Source organism: Bufo gargarizans, chromosome 2 (assembly GCF_014858855.1).
Source record: "Bufo gargarizans isolate SCDJY-AF-19 chromosome 2, ASM1485885v1, whole genome shotgun sequence".
NCBI lineage: Eukaryota > Metazoa > Chordata > Amphibia > Anura > Bufonidae > Bufo > Bufo gargarizans.
In genome coordinates this window covers 210,578,360-210,599,078 of record NC_058081.1, presented here as the reverse complement: position 1 = coordinate 210,599,078, position 20,719 = coordinate 210,578,360, and the positions used below count along the sequence as shown (strand labels likewise).

Sequence of the window (20,719 nt, the reverse complement as noted above, 5' to 3'; positions counted from 1 at the left end):
TCTGTATTATAAAATAGATCAGTAGAGATTGGCAGGGAAGGTATAGTTAAACTAATGATTGTCTATCCATCAGGTCCAGGGACCAAGGGTGGTGAGGTGCATTATAAAAAAAACATCCACCTTGTGCACCAAGAGACCTTGTCTTACCTCTGGATATGCTGTTTTAGAGAGGTTCCAGACTTTTTTTTTTTTTGTGGTGGCCTTTCCTTAGGAAGGTCATTACTAGCTGATTAGCGGGGGTCCAGCACCCTGCTGATGAAGCCGTTTAGTGAAGCGCTGTCACTGGATAGGCCATCACTTATAAAAGGCTGGTTACCTCCTTCAATTTTGGCTCAATATTAAATATAGAGTGAGCATTTTTTAAAACCTTTGAACTTGGCTTAGATAAGCCTGTTGGTGGGTATACATTTTTTTTTAAATTGTGTTGTTCAGTCAGTTATATTTGTTTTCACTGGCTAGTGGCACTTTTTTTTATAAGATTAAAATTAGAGATGTTGACTATTCATGGATTTATAGACATTAACATATTGAAAAGTATTCAGTTGTATGCCCCTGGGGGTGTTGTGATCGTATGTCTCAAAGCAGCATATTCAGTCTCCCTTTCATTGATTTTTGTTTCCCTTACAGTTGTCCTCTTGAAGGTTGGCATTAAATAGACAATATCCGTATCCTCCTCCTGCAACAAGGAAAAGAAAAAACAATTTAATCATGTATTACATACAATGGGGTAGAATTCGCTGTGCATACCATACACATTTATTAAGGAGTATAGACACTTTTTCCATTGCACCCAACAAGGGAGTAGATTAAAGTCAGTGTGGCTTGGTGGGAAAGGGGGACATGGCTTAAAGAGGACCTTTTACCAGGATACATGTATTGAAATAGTTATATTAGCTTACAGTGCGGCCCCCAGTGATGTCTTTCCAAGATGGCGCACGGCTCGGGATGTGAAGTCTCACAAGAACTTGAGCTCCTTCTCCCTGGCTAAGAGTGGGACGCTCTGATTGGATGCGCTTGCAGCTAGGGAGAAGAAAACCGCGCCCAGGACAAATTCAAGTCCCTGCCTAGTTGAACTGAATGGCCTCATTAGCATATGAGGCGCCAAAACAAACAGGGACCACAGCGGACGAAAGGGGGGGTCTTTTGAAAAAAAAATGCAGAAAGACATCACTGGGGGCCGCATTGTAAGCTAATATAACTATTTCTATACATGTATCCTGGCGAAAGGTCCTCTTTAAAGGGAACCTGTCTCCATGATTTGGGGTATAGAGCTGAGGACATGAGTTGCTAGGTGGCCATTAGCACATCCGCAATATCCAGTCCCCATAGCTCTGTGTGCTTTTATTGTGTAAAAAAAAACAATTTGATACATATGCAAATTAACATAAAAGAGTCATATCTTACTTGTGTGACCAGAGAAGAGTCATATTTTCAAGCTCTGACTCATCTCAGGATAATTTGCATATGTATCAAGGTGTTCAAGACGGATCCAGGCAGTGTTTTGGTGTCCGCCTCCAGAGTGGAATGGTGACTGAACGGAGGCAAACTGATGCATTCTGAGCGGATCCTTTTTCATTCAGAATGCATTAGGGCAAAACTGATCCGTTTTGGACCGCTTGTGAGAGCCCTGAACGGATCTCACAAACGGAAAGCCAAAACACTGTTGTGAAAGTAGCCTAATATGTTGTATTAAAGTTAGACCAGACAGTCTAAAGATGCACCTGAAATATCATCCAACATCAGCCACTGTGATACATCTGCCACATCTATAGACTGTCTAGTCTAAATTTAAGCCTGACTAAGCATTCACACAAGAACAGTTTCGGTGCATTCATTCATTCGGGCCATTCATTCAAACAATGTGAACAGTACACAGATCTTGTCCATTTTACTGACAAGAATAGGCATTTTTTCAGTGAATGTGGAGGATGCACATGGACCACATTGGTATTCTGCAATTTACGGACCACAAAGTGGATACAGTCGTGCTCCCTAACTATGAAAGTATTACTAAATCTTCCCCAATATCTATATAGCATCATTCTAAAATGTATGGGTTATTGTAGGTATATGGTGTGCCCCCAGAATATATTTCACTGGTGAGTCCCAGGTTTACCTTTTAAATCTGGATTTTGCAGATAAAAGATTCTCCAGGTAATAAATAAGACATTCAGGCATTCTGGAGGAGCTGCAGAGATCCACAGCTCAGGTGGGAGAATCTGTCCACAGGACAACTATTAGTCATGCACACCACAAATCTGGCCTTTATGGAAGAGTGGCAAGACGAAAGCTATTTTTCAATACAAGCCATAAGAAGTCCTGTTTGCCACAAGCCATGTAAGGGACACAGTAAACATGTGGAAGAAGGTGCTCTAGTCTGAATGAAAACCTGGTAGAGGCTGCAAAAGACTTGAGACTGGGGCGGAGAATCACCTTCCAGCAGGACAACGACCCTAAACATACAGCCAGAGCCACAATGGAATGATTTAGATCAAAGCATATTAATGTGTTAGAATGGCCCAGTCAAAGTCCTGACCTAAATCCTATTGAGAATCTGTGGCAAGACTTGAAAATTGCTGTTCACAGACGCTCTCCATCCAATCTGACAGAGCTTGAACTATTTTGAAGAATGGGCAAAAACTTCAGCGTCTAGATGTCCAAAGCTGGTAGATACATACCCCCAAAGACTTGTAGCTGTAACTGCAGTTAAAGGTGGTCCTACAAAAGTACTGACTCAGGGGGGCTAAATACAAATGCACACCACACTTTCCAAATTTGTATTAAACATTTTGGAAACAATGTATCATTTTCTTTTTACTTCACACTTGCTACTTTGTGTTAGTCTATCACACAAAATCCCAATAAAATACATTAAAGTTTGTGGGTGTAATGTGAAAAAATGTGAAAAAAGTTTTAAAGGCACTGTATATAGCACAGAAAAGATCTGCCTGCTTGTAAACAGGAATTCTGTAGGATGTTTAAAAGCTCCATGCAAAGATAGGTGCAGAAGATCTGGACATTTAACTGATTTTAGCCGGTTTAATGTTTTTTATCACCTGGAAGAAGACCTTTTAAATGATAAAAAGAAGAAACAATTCATGTTTCGGTTGTGTATTTTTCCTACCTTACAAACTCGTCCATTCAGTGACTGTGCTGCTACATCTGTACAGAAACATGAGAATTAGTTATACAGTATATCAATATTTGATAATATACGTATTAATATAAAATGTATGTAATCATAATTATACCATGTCTTATATGAAAGCTAGTAAATATTTTACATAATAAATCTGAGTAATTTGCTGGTGACCAGTAAGGACATGAACATATGTGGTATTTCAGCAGTGCAAATTTTTTGTCAGTGTAATTTCTGTTTTTGAATAAATATGATAGAGGATTATTTTACACTGAGCACATAATGTGGGAGCACAACCAAATGTCGAGACGGAATACCCATATAGGGTTTTTCTGAGATTACTTTTCTTAACCACTTCAGCCCCGCTAGGTGAAACCCCCTTCATGACCAGGCCACTTTTTACACTTCGGCACTACACTAATTTCACCGTTTATCGCTCGGTCATGCAACTTACCACCCAAATGAATTTTACCTCCTTTTCTTCTCACTAATGGAGCTTTCATTTGGTGGTATTTTATTGCTGCTGACATTTTTACTTTTTTTGTTATTAATCAAAATGTAACGATTTTTTTGCAAAAAAATGACATTTTTCACTTTCAGCTGTGAAATTTTGCAAAAAAAACGACATCCATATATAAATTTTTCGCTAAATTTATAGTTCTACATGTCTTTGATAAAAAAAAAATGTTTGGGCAAAAAAAAAATGGTTTGGGTAAAAGTTATAGCATTTACAAACTATGGTACAAAAATGTGAATTTCCGCTTTTTGAAACGGCTCTGATTTTCTGAGCACCTGTCATGTTTCCTGAGGTTCTACAATGCCCAAACAGTAGAAAAACCCCACAAATGACCCCATTTCGGAAAGTAGACACCCTAAGGTATTCGCTGATGGGCATAGTGAGTTCATAGAACTTTTTATTTTTTGTCACAAGTTAGCGGAAAATGATGATGATTTTTTTTTTTTTTTTTTTTCTTACAAAGTCTCATATTCCACTAACTTGCGACAAAAAATAAAAAATTCTAGGAACTCACCATGCCCCTCACAGAATACCTTGGGGTGTCTTCTTTCCAAAATGGGGTCACTTGTGGGGTAGTTATACTGCCCTGGCAATTTAGGGGCCCAAATGTGTGAGAAGAACTTTGCAATCAAAATGTGTAAGAAATGACCGGTGAAATCCGAAAGGTGCACTTTGGAATATGCGCCCCTTTGCCCACCTTGGCAGCAAAAAAGTGTCACACATGTGGTATCGCCGTACTCAGGAGAAGTTGGGGAATGTGTTTTGGGGTGTCATTTTACATATACCCATGCTGGGTGAGAGAAATATCTTGGCAAAAGACAACTTTTCCCATTTTTTTATACAAAGTTGGCATTTGACCAAGATATTTTTCTCACCCAGCATGGGTATATGTAAAATGACACCCCAAAACACATTGCCCAACTTCTCCTGAGTACGGCGATACCAGATGTGTCACACTTTTTTGCTGCCAAGGTGGGCAAAGGGGCACATATTCCAAAGTGCACCTTTCGGATTTTGCAGGGCATTTTTTACACATTTTGATTGCAAAGTTCTTCTCACACATTTGGGCCCCTAAATTGCCAGGGCAGTATAACTACGCCACAAGTGACCCCATTTTGGAAAGAAGACACCCTAAGGTATTCCGTGAGGGGCACTGCGAGTTCCTAGAATTTTTTATTTTTTGTCACAAGTTAGCGGAAAATGATGATTTTTTTTTTTTTCTCTTTTTTCCTTACAAAGTCTCATATTCCACTAACTTGCGACAAAAAATAAAAAATTCTAGGAACTCGCCATGCCCCTCACGGAATACCTTGGGGTGTCTTCTTTCCAAAATGGGGTCACTTGTGGCGTAGTTATACTGCCCTGGCAATTTAGGGGCCCAAATGTGTGAGAAGTACTTTGCAATCAAAATCTGTAAAAAATGACCGGTGAAATCCGAAAGGTGCACTTTGGAATATGTGCCCCTTTGCCCACCTTGGCATCAAAAAAGTGTCACACATCTGGTATCGCCGTACTCAGGAGAAGTTGGGGAATGTGTTTTGGGCTGTCATTTTACATATACCCATGCTGGGTGAGAGAAATATCTTGGCAAAAGACAACTTTTCCCATTTTTTTATACAAAGTTGGCATTTGACCAAGATATTTTTCTCACCCAGCATGGGTATATGTAAAATGACACCCCAAAACACATTGCCCAACTTCTCCTGAGTACGGCGATACCAGAGGTGTCACACTTTTTTGCTGCCAAGGTGGGCAAAGGGGCACATATTCCAAAGTGCACCTTTCGGATTTTGCAGGGCATTTTTTACACATTTTGATTGCAAAGTTCTTCTCACACATTTGGGCCCCTAAATTGCCAGGGCAGTATAACTACCCCACAAGTGACCCCATTTTGGAAAGAAGACACCCCAAGGTATTCCGTGAGGGGCATGGCGAGTTCCTAGAATTTTTTATTTTTTGTCGCAAGTTAGTGGAATATGAGACTTTGTAAGGAAAAAAGAAAAAAAAAGAAAAATCATGCATTTTCTGCTAAATTGTGACAAAAAATAAAAAATTCTAGGAACTCGCCGTGCCCCCCACGGAATACCTTGGGGTGTCTTCTTTCCAAAATGGGGTCACTTGTGGCATAGTTATACTGCCCTGGCAATTTAGGGGCCCAAATGTGTAAGAAGTACCTTGAAATCAAAATGTGTAAAAAATGGCCTGCGAAATCTGAAAGGTGCCCCTTTGCCCACCTTGGCTGCAAAAAAGTGTGACACATCTGGTATCGCCGTACTCAGGAGAAGTTGGGGAATGTGTTTTGGGGGGTCATTTTACATATAACCATGCTGGGTGAGAGAAATATCTTGGCAAAAGACAACTTTTCCCATTTTTTTATACAAAGTTGGCATTTGACCAAGATATTTTTCTCACCCAGCATGGGTATATGTAAAATGACACCCCAAAACACATTCCCCAACTTCTCCTGAGTACGGCAATACCAGATGTGTCACACTTTTTTGCAGCCTAGATGCGCAAAGGGGCCCAAATTCCTTTTAGGAGGGCATTTTTAGACATTTGGATCCCAGACTTCTTCTCATGCTTTAGGGCCCCTAAAAATCCAGGGCAGTATAAATACCCCACATGTGACCCCACTTTGGAAAGAAGACACCCCGAGGTATTCAATGAGGGGCATGGCGAGTTCCTAGAATTTTTTTTTTTTTTGCATAAGTTAGCGGATATTGATTTTTTTTTGTTTTTTTTCTCACAAAGTCTCACTTTCCGCTAACTTAGGACAAAAATTTCAATCTTTCATGGACTCAATATGCCCCTCACGGAATACCTTGGGGTGTCTTCTTTCCGAAATGGGGTCACATGTGGGGTATTTATACTGCCCTGGCTTTTTAGGGGCCCTAAAGCGTGAGAAGAAGTCTGGAATATAAATGTCTAAAAATGTTTACGCATTTGGATTCCGTGAGGGGTATGGTGCGTCCATGTGAGATTTTATTTTTTGACACAAGTTAGTGGAATATGAGACTTTGTAAGAAAAAACGAAAACAAAAACAGACAAAAAATTTCCACTAACTTGTGCCAAAAAAAATGGCTGAATGGAGCCTTACCAGGGGGGGAGTGATCAATGACAGGGGGGTGATCAATGACAGGGGGGTGATCACCCATATAGACTCCCTGATCACCCCCCTGTCATTGATCACCCCCCCTGTAAGGCTCCATTCAGACATCCGCATGATTTTTTACGGATCCATGGATACATGTATCGGATCCACAGAACGCATGCGGACGTCTGAATGGAGCCTTACAGGGGGGTTATCAATGACAGGGGGTGATCAGGGTAATCAGGGTGATCACCCCCCTGTCACTGATCACCCCCCCTGTAAGGCTCCATTCAGACATCCGCATGATTTTTTACGGATCCATGGATACATGTATCGGATCCACAGAACGCATGCGGACGTCTGAATGGAGCCTTACAGGGGGGTTATCAATGACAGGGGGTGATCAGGGTAATCAGGGTGATCACCCCCCTGTCACTGATCACCCCCCCTGTAAGGCTCCATTCAGACATCCGCATGATTTTTTACGGATCCATGGATACATGGATCGGATCCACAGAACGCATGCGGACGTCTGAATGGAGCCTTACAGGGGGGTTATCAATGACAGGCGGGTGATCAGGGTAATCAGGGTGATCACCCCCCTGTCACTGATCACCCCCCCTGTAAGGCTCCATTCAGACATCCGCATGATTTTTTACGGATCCATGGATACATGGATCGGATCCACAGAACGCATGCGGACGTCTGAATGGAGCCTTACAGGGGGGTTATCAATGACAGGGGGTGATCAGGGTAATCAGGGTGATCACCCCCCTGTCACTGATCACCCCCCCTGTAAGGCTCCATTCAGACATCCGCATGATTTTTTACGGATCCATGGATACATGGATCGGATCCACAGAACGCATGCGGACGTCTGAATGGAGCCTTACAGGGGGGTTATCAATGACAGGGGGTAATCAGGGTGATCACCCCCCTGTCACTGATCACCCCCCCTGTAAGGCTCCATTCAGACGTCCGCATGATTTTTACGGATCCATGGATACATGGATCGGATCCGTAAAAATCATGCGGACGTCTGAATGGAGCCTGACAGGGGGGTTATCAATGACAGGGGGTGATCAGGGTAATCAGGGTGATCACCCCCCTGTCACTGATCACCCCCCCTGTAAGGCTCCATTCAGACGTCCGCATGATTTTTACGGATCCATGGATACATGGATCGGATCCGTAAAAATCATGCGGACGTCTGAATGGAGCCTTACAGGGGGGGTGATCAGTGACAGGGGGGTGATCAATGACAGGGGGTGATCAGGGAGTGTATATGGGTGATCACCCGCCTGTCATTGATCACCCCCCTGTAAGGCTCCATTCAGACTTCCGCATGATTTTTACGGATCCATGGATACATGGATCGGATCCGTAAAAATCATGCGGACGTCTGAACGGAGCCTGACAGGGGGGTGATCAATGACAGGGCGGTGATCAATGACAGGGGGGTGATCAGGGAGTTTATATGGGGTGATCATGGGTGATCAGGGGTTTATAAGGGGTTAATAAGTGACGGGGGGGTGGGGTGTAGTGTAGTGTGGTGTTTGGTGCGACTGTACTGACCTACCTGAGTCCTCTGGTGGTCGATCCAAACAAAAGGGACCACCAGAGGACCAGGTAGGAGGTATATTAGACGCTGTTATGAAAACAGCGTCTAATATACCTGTTAGGGGTTAAAAAATTCGGATCTCCAGCCTGCCAGCGAGCGATCGCCGCTGGCAGGCTGGAGATCCACTCGCTTACCTTCAGTTCCTGTGAGCGCGCGCGCCTGTGTGCGCGCGTTCACAGGAAATCTCGCGTATCGCGAGATGACGCGTATATGCGTGACTGTGCGCAGCCCTGCCACCTCCGGAACGCACATGTGCGTTAGGCGGTCCGGAGGTGGTTAAAGAGGACCTTTCACCAGAATAAAACTTCTAAACTAACTATACAGGCATGTAGAGCGGCGCCCAGGGACCCCCCTGCACTTACTGTTATACCTGGGCGCCACTCCGTTCTCCCGTTATTGCCTCCTTTATCTTCATAGTTAGGCTCCACGGAGGGGAACCTGCCGGCACCTCCTTCTCCCATGCTGCAGCGCTGGCCAATCACAGCGCTCAGCTCATAGCCTGAGAGGCTTTTTTCTCTCTCAGGCTGAGAGCTGAGCGATGCGATTGGCCAGCGCTACAGCATGGGAGAATGAGCCGACGGCAGGTTCCCCTGGGTGGAGCCTAACTATGAAGATACCGGAGGCAATAACGGGAGAACGGAGCGGAGACCAGGTATAACAGTAAGTGCAGGGGGTCCCTGGGCGCCGCTCTACATGCCTGTATAGTTAGTTTAGAAGTTTTATTCTGGTGAAAGGTCCTCTTTAAAGGGGTTCTCTAGGAATAATTTAGAATGTCTGCCAGCAATCTGTCCTATAATGTGAGCAGGATTGGTTGCCACCACTTGCAGAGCTGCCTGGGGGTGGAGAGAGGGCATTGACATATATACTACACATTGGCCAGGCTGCTCAGCCATGATGACATAGGCAGGATCACATCATTACCATCTATTGTACATAGCATAGGCAGGATCACATGATTACCATCTATTGTACATGGTGTTGTAGAAATATTAATAGTTGTAATCCGCTAGCATCAAACTTTGTGTAAGGAAATGTAAACCCCTATTCCCTCTCAACCGCAGTCAGAGTCAGACACAGGTGTTACCATCTTGAATTCTGAGCAACAACTCCCTCTTCCCCTGCCCAGTCTGTTTCTTTTATTTACTCACAAAAGGTGTAAAAGGGGCTAGCCCAATACCAGGATACAGGAAGTGATGACATAGGAAGATGAGAACATAGCCAGCTAACAAACACATGTATACAATAACCACTGAAGCGAACTTTATCCAGCCTCGCTCAGTGATCAATGCCAGATAAAGTTAATATGATTCTCATACATGTTTATTTACAGGACAACGTCATTATCTCCATCGGCTGATCAGGCGCACTAGAGATAACAAACGCACGTTCCTTTCATATATTGTTCTCTTAACAAATGCATCCACGCCAAGCCAATAAATCCGCGTCTTGCGTGGGGGCCCTAGCCGGTGTCCTTACATCAGCCAACAAAACACTGCTCTGCTGTACACATCAGTCTCCCCCAGCCCACAGACCAGTGCTTAGCAGATGGACCATTCGCCAACAGAGACCTCTGCGCCCTGCAGCTGTGACAGGACATACGCAGGAAGATATCCACTTCAATGGTTTACCCTGACACTGAGAGACATGATGAAAATACACAATATATTAAATACACATCCTAATAAAATTTCCACAACAGTCCCTCCTCTTTGTCATATGCTCCCCTATGTCCCTCGATGAATCTCGAGCTTCTTATTTGAAAAAACCAGTCTTGTAATCCATAAAACAAAACAGATGATGGAAAACAGAAAGTCAATCTTGACACGTAGCTTCTTTTCTTCGGGAGGTGACTCAGAGGGTGGCGTTTCGCGTTGGTCGCCGGCTGGTTTGGAATGCTCTGCATCTGGTCCATGGTTTGGTTTTCAGACCATCTTGTCTGTTCGGGCTTCGGTAATTCGGTCGATTAGACATCAGGAACATCTCACTCCGGCATATAGAAGGAATGGAAACAAAAAACATAAGTACATGTCCTATTTCCTTTCGCCCGGATCCAATGGAAAACCAGTGAGCCCCAAGACCTCTCAAAGCTTTAAAAAGGATTCCGACCCTCACTAGTCATAGCTCTGCCTCTACCCTGCTCCTGTCAGTATGGGCCTGACCCTTGTCAATGGTGTCTGCTAGCCAGGCATAACCATACCACATCTACGGGTCGTCTAGCTGCCCGGACACCCATACAGGATTAACAAGCGAGGAGCAGGAGCCAGAGCTAATATTAAACCTATAGCTGATATTACCCTATAGGAATGTATCGTTATGTGCTATCAACAAATGTCTCCTTGCAAAAAATAAACAAAAGTGATACTCTTCATTCTTTGACTTAGTTGAGCAGCTTCTTGCAGTGACCCATGTGGATCCAGTTGTCTCGTCCCTCGAACTTCAGAGAGGTTGGCGTCATCAGCAGCACCTGGAATGGCCCAAGATATCTCGGCTCTAGTCCCGTCCTCGGATGTTTCTTTAGCACGACCCAATAACCTGGTTGACTAGAATGAAAACTGGTTATTGATTCTGGGTCCGGGAGAAACTCATTCAGGCCATGGATCGGCCGTGATTTTTACCTTCTTTGCAAAAATCGGACCCAAGTACCATCAAAGAAAAGGCAGTCGTGATGGTTATCAATGTAATTCCCTACTAGGTTAGAAAATTGATTGACATTTGAGAGGTTAGAATGGTTAGTAAAAAGTTTGAAGATCGTTGTTTTCGGCACCACTTTCCCCCCTTTTCATCGTCCTTAAAACCAGGACGAAGAGAAGCTGGATTAAACATGGTGCATCGTCTCAAGCTTAGATGGAGAGATGAGGGAGGGATAGAAAGAGAGAAAGAGAAAAGCGCTTCTCTTGGACTCTGCAGTCTTAGCGGGATGGGAGTACATGACAGTGTTAGTTCGCACTGTCTGGGACTTTTGAATGCCCTGTTGCTGGAGATCGATGGATTCGTGCAGCCACAGTTCTGCTTTCTGGAGGGAACCATGGCTTTGGAGTCTAGTGGGGAATTTACGGATGAACTTTTTCCCAATCCAGACCTCAAAGGTCCCTTCTTTGGGGATGGTCCACTCTGAACCTACAGTCCCTTGGTGCCAATCTGTGAGGGGCTTAACAACTCCTTCTCCATAGATGGATTTGATGTACTGCTTGGCTGTCCTATAGTCAGAAGTGGTACCCTTCTGTTCCCTAGTTTTCCCTAACCCCATGCTCAAGCTTTCTAAAAGTAGGTGTGTCCACCTCCAGTGTCCCGCGACATACACATGGACTGTCCCGCGACAAACGGGAAAAGGAGTAATCAGTGTGAGAAAAAGGGCTCTCACCGACACACGGCGGCCCTCAGAGTCTCCTAATGAGATATACCAGCCTTGGTTTTGGCTCTGAATAGTGACCGGACCACAGGATAAGGCTTCCAATTGACCTTTAGTGAAAAAAGGGGCGCACAGGAAACAAACACACAGTACTCCTGTGGGGAAAGGGGTTACTCACACAGCTATTGGTATGCCCGGGTGATATAAATCACCTTGTCTCCTTAAAAAAAGCTCAACTCACTTTCCTTTGCCGATATGATTCTATATAGTCAAGCTGAACAGCACACAAAGCCCTTTTTTCAGTGACTGATCCAAAACATCTCGCTCAGCAGCAACCCTTGAATTCAGACAGTAGTTCCCACACAATATCATGAGACCCCCAGTACTCCTAACCAAATCTACAGAGAAGAGAGAGGGAAAGAAATAGAAAGAGAAAAAGAAAGAGAAAAGAGCCAAAACATGAAAAAGGAAAAAATAATAATAGACAAAAAATAAAAATGGGTTGGTAAATAAGGAAAAACTGAAAAAAAACTTGATTACATAAATAAAAACCTAAAAATAAAAATGGATTAGTAAAATAGGACCTGTAAAAAGTACAGAAAAAAAAAACATACAAAAAACTTCAGTTACAGAAAGTCTTGCTATATACATTGAGATTCAGTAAAAAGTAAATTTTAACTTACAAACCGAAACTCAAATACAAAAACCTTAGGAACACATACAACTGTATAGGACTGAATTAACAAATCAATGTTTTGGAGGGTTCACCTCAAACCGTAAACACTGGCAGGAGAATTTCTACCCACCCAGTCATTGAAATGTTAATTTGCCCAGCCCCAAACCAGCTTTAGATTCATTTTACCAGAGAAGCAGGATTTAACATTGCGAGGTCCCAAAACAGTTTTTTTTTCTAGGGGAAGGGAGAAATCTATTTAAATTAGGTTTTAGATAAAGACCTTAATTTCAAATTTTCACATTTTAACCGTTCATAATGTGATTTCAAATCTGCTTCATTGATCAAAGACCTTGGCTGTCCCTGGATTCTATGCCTTTGCAAAGAAGCATTTCTGGGACCATTACCCCACCTTGTTGAATAAACCACTTTCCTTCTAGGTGTGATTCTGGGGTACTTAACATACCTGTGTCTGTTGCCATTAGCAACGTCACAATATCGTGCAATGTGCCAGTATTCACTGCATGCAAAACAACAAATAGCTTGCCTCCCTGCACAATACCTTGTCTGGGCACATGGTGATTTGACTTGGCACGCAACATTAACCATCCTAGCATGACTAGATCCCACACTACTATCTGTATTGGGTCCACTTACCACGGACTCATCTGAGGAATCTTCTGGCCTTGTGTTAATACTTCCAACTCCAGGGTCAGACACATTGTCCATCTCCATCCCTGAGTTGGATCCACTATGTGACCCACAGTCCTCAGACTTATCCATGCTTACAGCCCATACATTTCCTCTAATCCTAGACACATTACTCTCTAACGGTTGTTTCAATAACTCTGGCTGCACTAAGCACCGAGAACGCTCATCCTCTGTCTTCCTGCAGAGAGCAGACAATTCCCTTACAGCACCCTGTGCATGCGTCAGGCTTTCAGATAAACATTCATTTTCCTTGCGCAGCTCAGTATTACACCTCACAGTACATTCATAATTAGCGCTAGCTTCAGCTGCCTGCTGGACAAGAGTTCTCAATTTAAAGGGAGTCTGTCAGCACATTTACCCCTTTTTAAGAGTTCCCATAGCGCTGTAGCCGCAACACAGATGATTAAAACTGTACCTTTATATGCTTTTGTGGACTTTTAAAACAGGCCAAAACGAACTTTGATGCATATGTAAATAAGGGCTCGCAAGTTCCCAGGGCGGCGTCCACCGCGTTGGAGCCCAGGCAGCTCTGCCTCTTCGGCTCTTATCCCAGTCCAGCCTCTTCCTCTGCCCGCCCATCTGTTTTCTCTCCCCCTCAGCAAGATCCCGCCCCTACGCGATAACTTCCTTGGCCGGGGCATTCGCACTGCGATGCCCATTGCTGGCACGGCATCGCAGTAGCTTATGGGCATGCCCCAACCAAGGAAGTCATCGCGTAGGCACGGGATCTCGCTGAGGGGGAGAGAAAACAGATGGGCGGGCAGAGGAAGAGGCTGGGCGGGGATAAGAGCCGAAGAGGCAGAGCTGCCTGGGCTCCAACGCGGTGGACGCCACCCTGGGCACTTGCGAGCCCTCATAAACATATGCATCAAAGTTCGTTTTTGGCAGTTTTAAAAGTCCACAAAAGCATATAAAGGTACTGTTTTAATCATCTGTGTTGCGGCTACAGCGCTATGGGAACTGGTAAAAAGGGTAAATGTGCTGACAGACTACCTTTAACAATTTCCACTTTTAAATTTTCCACTTCTCCTTCCAAACTCAGCTTCAGCCTACAAGACTTCTGATATTTATCCGCTATCCACCCAGCAGCAAAAATCAGAGCATACTTGCTTTTCCTTTTGTGCAATTTTTTGGTACCGATCAGGTTTGCTACACAATTCTGAGCCTGCAGCCATGGATCAGTAGATCCCTGCATAGCCTGAAGAATGGCCGCCGTGTCCTTCAACTTTGCAACTTCTTTAAAAATACTTTCCATTGCACAAGAAAACAAACACCACAATGGTTGCTACAAAAAATACACTGCTATCGATCTCTAGGAGTTGTCCCAATACTTTTGGCACAGAACAACAAGCACCTTCTTTCTACACTGTAGTACCCGTATTAATTATGCCAAACAATTCTACAATTCAGTGTAACAGCCACAGATATACAAACATTAAGCAGAATTATCAACTATAGGATGATTTCACCGCTAAACTGCCACTAATGTTCACACATTGATTCCTGTATCAGACTGGTCACTGCGCTATACCATAACTGAACACTCAACTGATATCCAGCACAAAACTTATCAAAATAAAATCAAACTGTACATAGAAAGGTTACAAAAAAGACAAGATATCTATTCTGGACAAAGCTGACATTTGAGACAAAAACAATCAAATCGCTTTCCATAGAAACCAAAACTAAATGAATTCCTTGTTAAAACCTGCAGCGCCAACTCACCAAGATGTCTGCCAAAGCACATGGTCTTCACACCACACAACGGAAATTAAAGATGGCCGACAAAAGCACATGGCTTGACACACACAAAGGAAAATAAAATGGCCGACAAATCACATGGCCTTCACAGTGGAAATCAAGATAGTGTCTACAATATCCAGCAATTGAAAATCCTAATTATACCCTGTACTGCTCAGCACACTATATAATCATACAACCTCTGTACAATCAACACAACGGAAAAGCGCTTACCTTATCCTTACACCCCTTGACGCAGCAGATAACAACCACATACACCAAAAGGTTCTTAAGTAGATATTTTTCTGATATCAGCAGATTGGAGTACACAGATTTCAGTTCACAAAGAGCAAAACTTTCTAAAAAATTAGAGTAAGGAAAAGGATATTAAGCTGTGTCTCCTTTAAGTTCTGCTGATAACGGGGGAATAAAAATGATCTCCCTACCTGTTCTCGCCAAACCGTAGAAATATTAATAGTTGTAATCCGCTAACATCAAACTTTGTGTAAGGAAATGTAAACCCCCTTTCCCTCAACCGCAGTCAGAGTCAGACACAGGTGTTACCATCTTGAATTCTGAGCAACAACTCCCTCTTCCCCCTGCCCAGTCTGTTTCTTTTATTTACTCACAAAAGGTGTAAAAGGGGCTGTCCCAATACAAGGATACAGGAAGTGATGACATAGGAAGATGAGAACATAGCCAGCTAACAAACACATGTATACTATAACCACTGGAGCTAATTTTATCCAGCCTTGCTCAGTGACCAATGCCAGATAAAGTTAATATGATTCTCATGCATGTTTATTTACAGGACAACGTCATTATCTCCAGCGGCTGATCAGGCGCACTAGAGACAACAAACGCACGTTCCTTTCGTTTATATTGTTCTCTTAACAAATGCATCCACGCCAAGCCAATAAATCCGTGTCTTGCGCGGGTGCCCTAGCCGGCGTTCATACATCAGCCAACAAAACACTGCTCTGCTGAACACATCAGTCTCCCCCAGCCCACAGACCATTGGACCATGGACCATTTGCTGACGGAGACCTCTACGCCCAGCAGCTGTGACAGGACATACACGGAAGATATCCACTCCAATGGTTTACCCTGACACTGAGAGACATGATGACAATACACAATATATTAAATACACATCCTAATAAAATTTCCACAACAATGGCATAGGCAGGATCACATCATTACCATCTATTGTGCATGGCATAGGCAGGATCACATCATTGCCATCTATTGTGCATGGCATAGGCAGGATCACATCATTACCATCTATTGTGCATGGCATAGGCAGGATCACATAATTACCATCTATTGTACATGGCATAGGCAGAATCACATAATTACCATCTATTGTACATGGCATAGGCAGGATCACATAATTACCATCTATTGTACATGGCATAGGCAGGATCACATCATTACCATCTATTGTACATGGCATAGGCAGGATCACATAATTACCATCTATTGTACATGGCATAGGCAGAATCACATAATTACCATCTATTGTACATGGCATAGGCAGGATCACATCATTACCATCTATTGTACATGGCATAGGCAGGATCACATAATTACCATCTATTGTACATGGCATAGGCAGGATCACATCATTACCATCTATTGTGCATGGCATAGGCAGGATCACATCATTACCATCTATTGTGCATGGCATAGGCAGGATCACATCATTACCATCTATTGTGCATGGCATAGGCAGGATCACATCATTACCATCTATTGTACATGGCATAAGCAGGATCACATAATTACCATCTATTGTACATGGCATAGGCAGGATCACATCATTACCATCTATTGTGCATGGCATAGGCAGGATCACATCATTACCATCTATTGTGCATGGCATAGGCAGGATCACATAATTACCATCTATTGTACATGGCATAGGCAGGATCACATAATTACCATCTATTGTACATGGCATAGGCAGGATCACATCATTACCATCTATTGTGCATGGCATAGGCAGGATCACATCATTACCATCTATTGTGCATGGCATAGGCAGGATCACATCATTACCATCTATTGTACATGGCATAGGCAGGATCACATAATTACCATCTGTTGTACATGGCATAGGCAGGATCACATCATTACCATCTATTGTGCATGGCATAGGCAGGATCACATCATTACCATCTATTGTGCATGGCATAGGCAGGATCACATCATTGCCATCTATTGTGCATGGCATAGGCAGGATCACATCATTACCATCTCTTGAGGGCAGTATATTGTAGAGCGCAGCCCCTCACTCCCTTAGGCAGCACTGCAAGTGGTGGAAACCAGTCATACTCACATTCTAGGATAGTTTGCAATTTTATATAATTCCTGGAAACCCCCCTTTAACTAAAAACAGAAGTTCTTTCCTGTATGTCCCCTCTTGTGATTATTCTTCTGCTTGCCATTGTTCAATGGCTGAATTCATTGTAAACAATGGCTGCTGCATAACCAAGATTCCTTGAACCATATGAAACGGTGACCAGTATGTACACAGGATACAGCATCTTGTATTCAGTTATTTTATTTTTTCATTTATTAGGCTTCTAGTATGTTAAAATAAAAATTCTTTAAGGCCTCTTTCATACACCCTTTTTTAAGCATTTTAAATGCTTGTTAATAAAACTCCTTCAGTGTCCACCTCTTTTAGGCTGCTTTCACACAATTTTTTGTGGCGGTTTATTGCACTTTTGCAGTTTTACTGGCTTTTTTGCATCTGCATTTTTGGGTGCATTTTTGTGGTAAAAAGAAGTTAGCTCCCAAAGTTAGTTCTAGGTCTATGGGAAATATGAAACGCATGTGTTTTTTTGCTTCTGCCATTTTTCTTAATTAGGTAGGTGTCTTTTGTCTTTGACTTCTTTTCAAAAACACAGCATGCTTCAGCTCTGGATTGTTTCAGATATTTTTTACATCTTTCACTATAGGGAAAAAAAACACAGTTCACATGGCCATTTAGAAAAAAATAATGCCACTAAAAATGCCACACAAATATGGCAGAAAGCACTGATGGCCAAAAAGCACTTATGGTAGAAGAAGCCAAAAAAATAAATAAATAAATAAAATAAAATAAAAAATAAAAGTGTGTGTTAACCATTGCAGGGTTTTTAATAGTAAAACAGTTTGTAAGGCAGGAAAAATCTCACACATCTAGTTACCGGTAACCTATTATCCTGGATAGTTGATCTAGAAGAAGGGACAAACCCTAAGTAACTATAACTTACTCACAAAATACATCCAGGCCTCTCTTGAACTCTTTTAGTGAACTCACCATCACCACCTCCTCGGGCAGAGAGTTCCATAGTCTCACTGCTCTTACCGGAAAGAATCCTCTTCTATGTTTGTGTACAAACCTTCTTTCCTCCAGACGCAGAGGATGTCCCCTCGTCACAGTCACAGTCCTGGGGATAAATAGCTGATGGGAGAGATCTCTGTACCTGTGACCCCTGATATACTTATACATAGTTATTAGGTCACCTTCGGACATCCTTTTTCTAAACTAAATAACCTTAATTTTGATCCTCTTTCTGGGTACTGTAGACCACTCATTCCAGTTATTCCATTACTTTACTTGCCCACCTTTGAACCAGTTCGAGCTGTACAATGTCTTATATCCTGCTGCCCAAAACGGCCAATAGTATTCCCAGTGATTTGTAAAGTGGCAGAACTATGTTCTTATCTCATATGGACATTTTATTTAGTAACATTAATTACATTTAAAATGTTTTTTTTCTGAAGTTCTAGGAGAAACATGGTAAAAATGCAAGACAATACATAATATACAGAGCATGCAGCAAAACACTAAAAAAAGCCATTAAAACGGTATCAAAAAGGTCACAAAATGTTGGATTGTTCAGAAACGTGCGCAAAACCAGCCTTACTATCATAATTTCAAATATGATTACACTATTTTCCTGTGGCTTCTACACAGGAGCTAGAAATATCCTGAAAAACCTGCAGAGGGCTCTTGTCATATGTCTGTGATCAGACACATAAAAATTATGTAGTACTTTATGCGTCAATGTTTCACAGTATGTGTAAGGCCTCATGCACACAACCGTTGTGCACCCGTGGCCGTTGTTCCGTTTTCCGTGATTTTCTGCGGATCCATTGACTTTCAACGGGTCCATTGAAAACTCGGAAAATGCATCGTTTGTCATCCGCCTCCGTCATCCGTGTATCCTGTCCGTCAAAAAAATAGGACCTGTCCTATTTTTTTGACGGACAACAGTTCACGGTCCCATTTAAGTCAATGGGTCCGTGAAAAAACACGGATGCACACAATATTGGCATCCGTGTCTGTGATCCGTGGCCGTAGGTTACTTTCATACAGACGGATCCGAAGATCCGTCTGCATAAAAGCTTTTTCAGAGCTGAGTTTTCAACTCAGATCCGACAGTATATTCTAACACAGAGGCGTTCCCATAGTGATGGGGACGCTTCTAGTTAGAATATACTATGAACTGTGTACATGACTGCCCCCTGCTGCCTGGCCTGGCAGCACCCGATCTCATACAGGGGGCTGTGATCAGCACAATTAACTCCTCAGGTGCCGCACCTGAAGGGGTTAATTGTGCGTATCATAGCCCCCTGTAAGAGATCCGGGGCTGCTAGGCAGCAGGGGGCAGACCCCCCTCCCTCCCCAGTTTCAATTTCATTGGTGGCCAGTGCGGCCCCCCTAACCCCCCTCCCTCCCTCTATTGTATTTATATCATTGGTGGCACAGTGTGCGGCCCCTCCGGCCCCCCTCCCTCCCTCTATTGTATTTATATCATTGGTGGCACAGTGTGCGGCCCCCCGGCCCCCCTCCCTCTCTCTATTGTATTTATATCATTGGTGGCCAGTGTGCGGCCTGCCCTCTCCCCCCCTCCCCCCAATCATTGGTGGCAGCGGAGTTCCGATCGGAGTCCCAGTTTAATAGCTGGGGCTCCGATCGGTAACCATGACAACCAGGACACTACTGCGGTCTTGGTTGCCATGGTTACTTAGCAATATTAGAAGCATCATACTTACCTGCTGGCTGCTGCGCTGTCTGTGACCGCCCGGGAGCTCCTCCTACTGGTAAGTGACAGATCATTAAGCAATGCACCGCACAGACCTGTCATTTACCAGGAGGAGGAGCTCCTGGCCGGTCACAGACAGCGCAGCAGCCAGCAGGTAAGTATGATGCTTCTAATATTGCTAAGTAACCATGGCAACCAGGACTGCAGTAGCGTCCTGGTTGCCATGGTTACCGATCGGAGCCCCAGAGGGAGGGAGGGGGGCCCGGGGGGCCGCACACTGGCCACCAATGATATAAATACAATAGAGGGAGGGAGGGGGGGCCGGGGGGGGCCACACACTGTGCCACCAATGATATAAATACAATAGAGGGAGGGAGGGGGCCGCACACTGGCCACCAATGATATAAATACAATAGAGGGAGGGAGGGGGGACGGGGGGGACGCACACTGGCCACCAATGATATAAATACAATAGAGGGAGGGCGGGGGGGGGGGGGCGCACACTGGCCACCAATGATATAAATACAATAGAGGGAGGGAGGGGGGACGGGGGGGCCGCACACTGTGCCACCAATGATAATACAATAGAGGTAGGGAGGGGGGGCCGCACACTGGCCACCAATGATAATACAATAGAGGGAAGGGAGGGGGGTCTGCCCCCTGCTGCCTGGCAGCCCCTGATCTCTTACAGGGGGATATGATAAGCAGCAGTGCGGCACCTGAGTAGTTAATTGTGCTGATCACAGCCTCCTGTAAGAGATCGGGTGCTGCCAGGCAGCAGGGGGCAGTCATGTACACAGTTTGTAGTATATTCTAACTAGAAGCGTCCCCATCA

At 43.8% G+C, this 20,719-nt stretch overlaps 1 protein-coding gene across 5 annotated transcripts in view; it reads right to left on the bottom strand.

Moving 5' to 3' along the window:
• Window positions 1-538: 538 nt before the first annotated feature.
• Window positions 539-20,719, bottom strand: part of LOC122927773 — a 53,208-nt gene continuing 33,027 nt past the window's right edge. For 2 of the 5 annotated variants that reach the window (XM_044279953.1, XM_044279955.1), the window contains 2 exons: window positions 3,125-3,162; window positions 539-676 (listed from right to left, as the gene is read on the bottom strand). In XM_044279953.1, the coding sequence (XP_044135888.1) occupies window positions 539-676; window positions 3,125-3,162 (176 nt within the window). Of the gene's footprint in view, window positions 677-3,124; window positions 3,163-17,398; window positions 17,803-20,719 lie in introns of those variants that run through there. The other 3 variants (XM_044279954.1, XM_044279957.1, XM_044279956.1) reach the window with 2 other exon arrangements.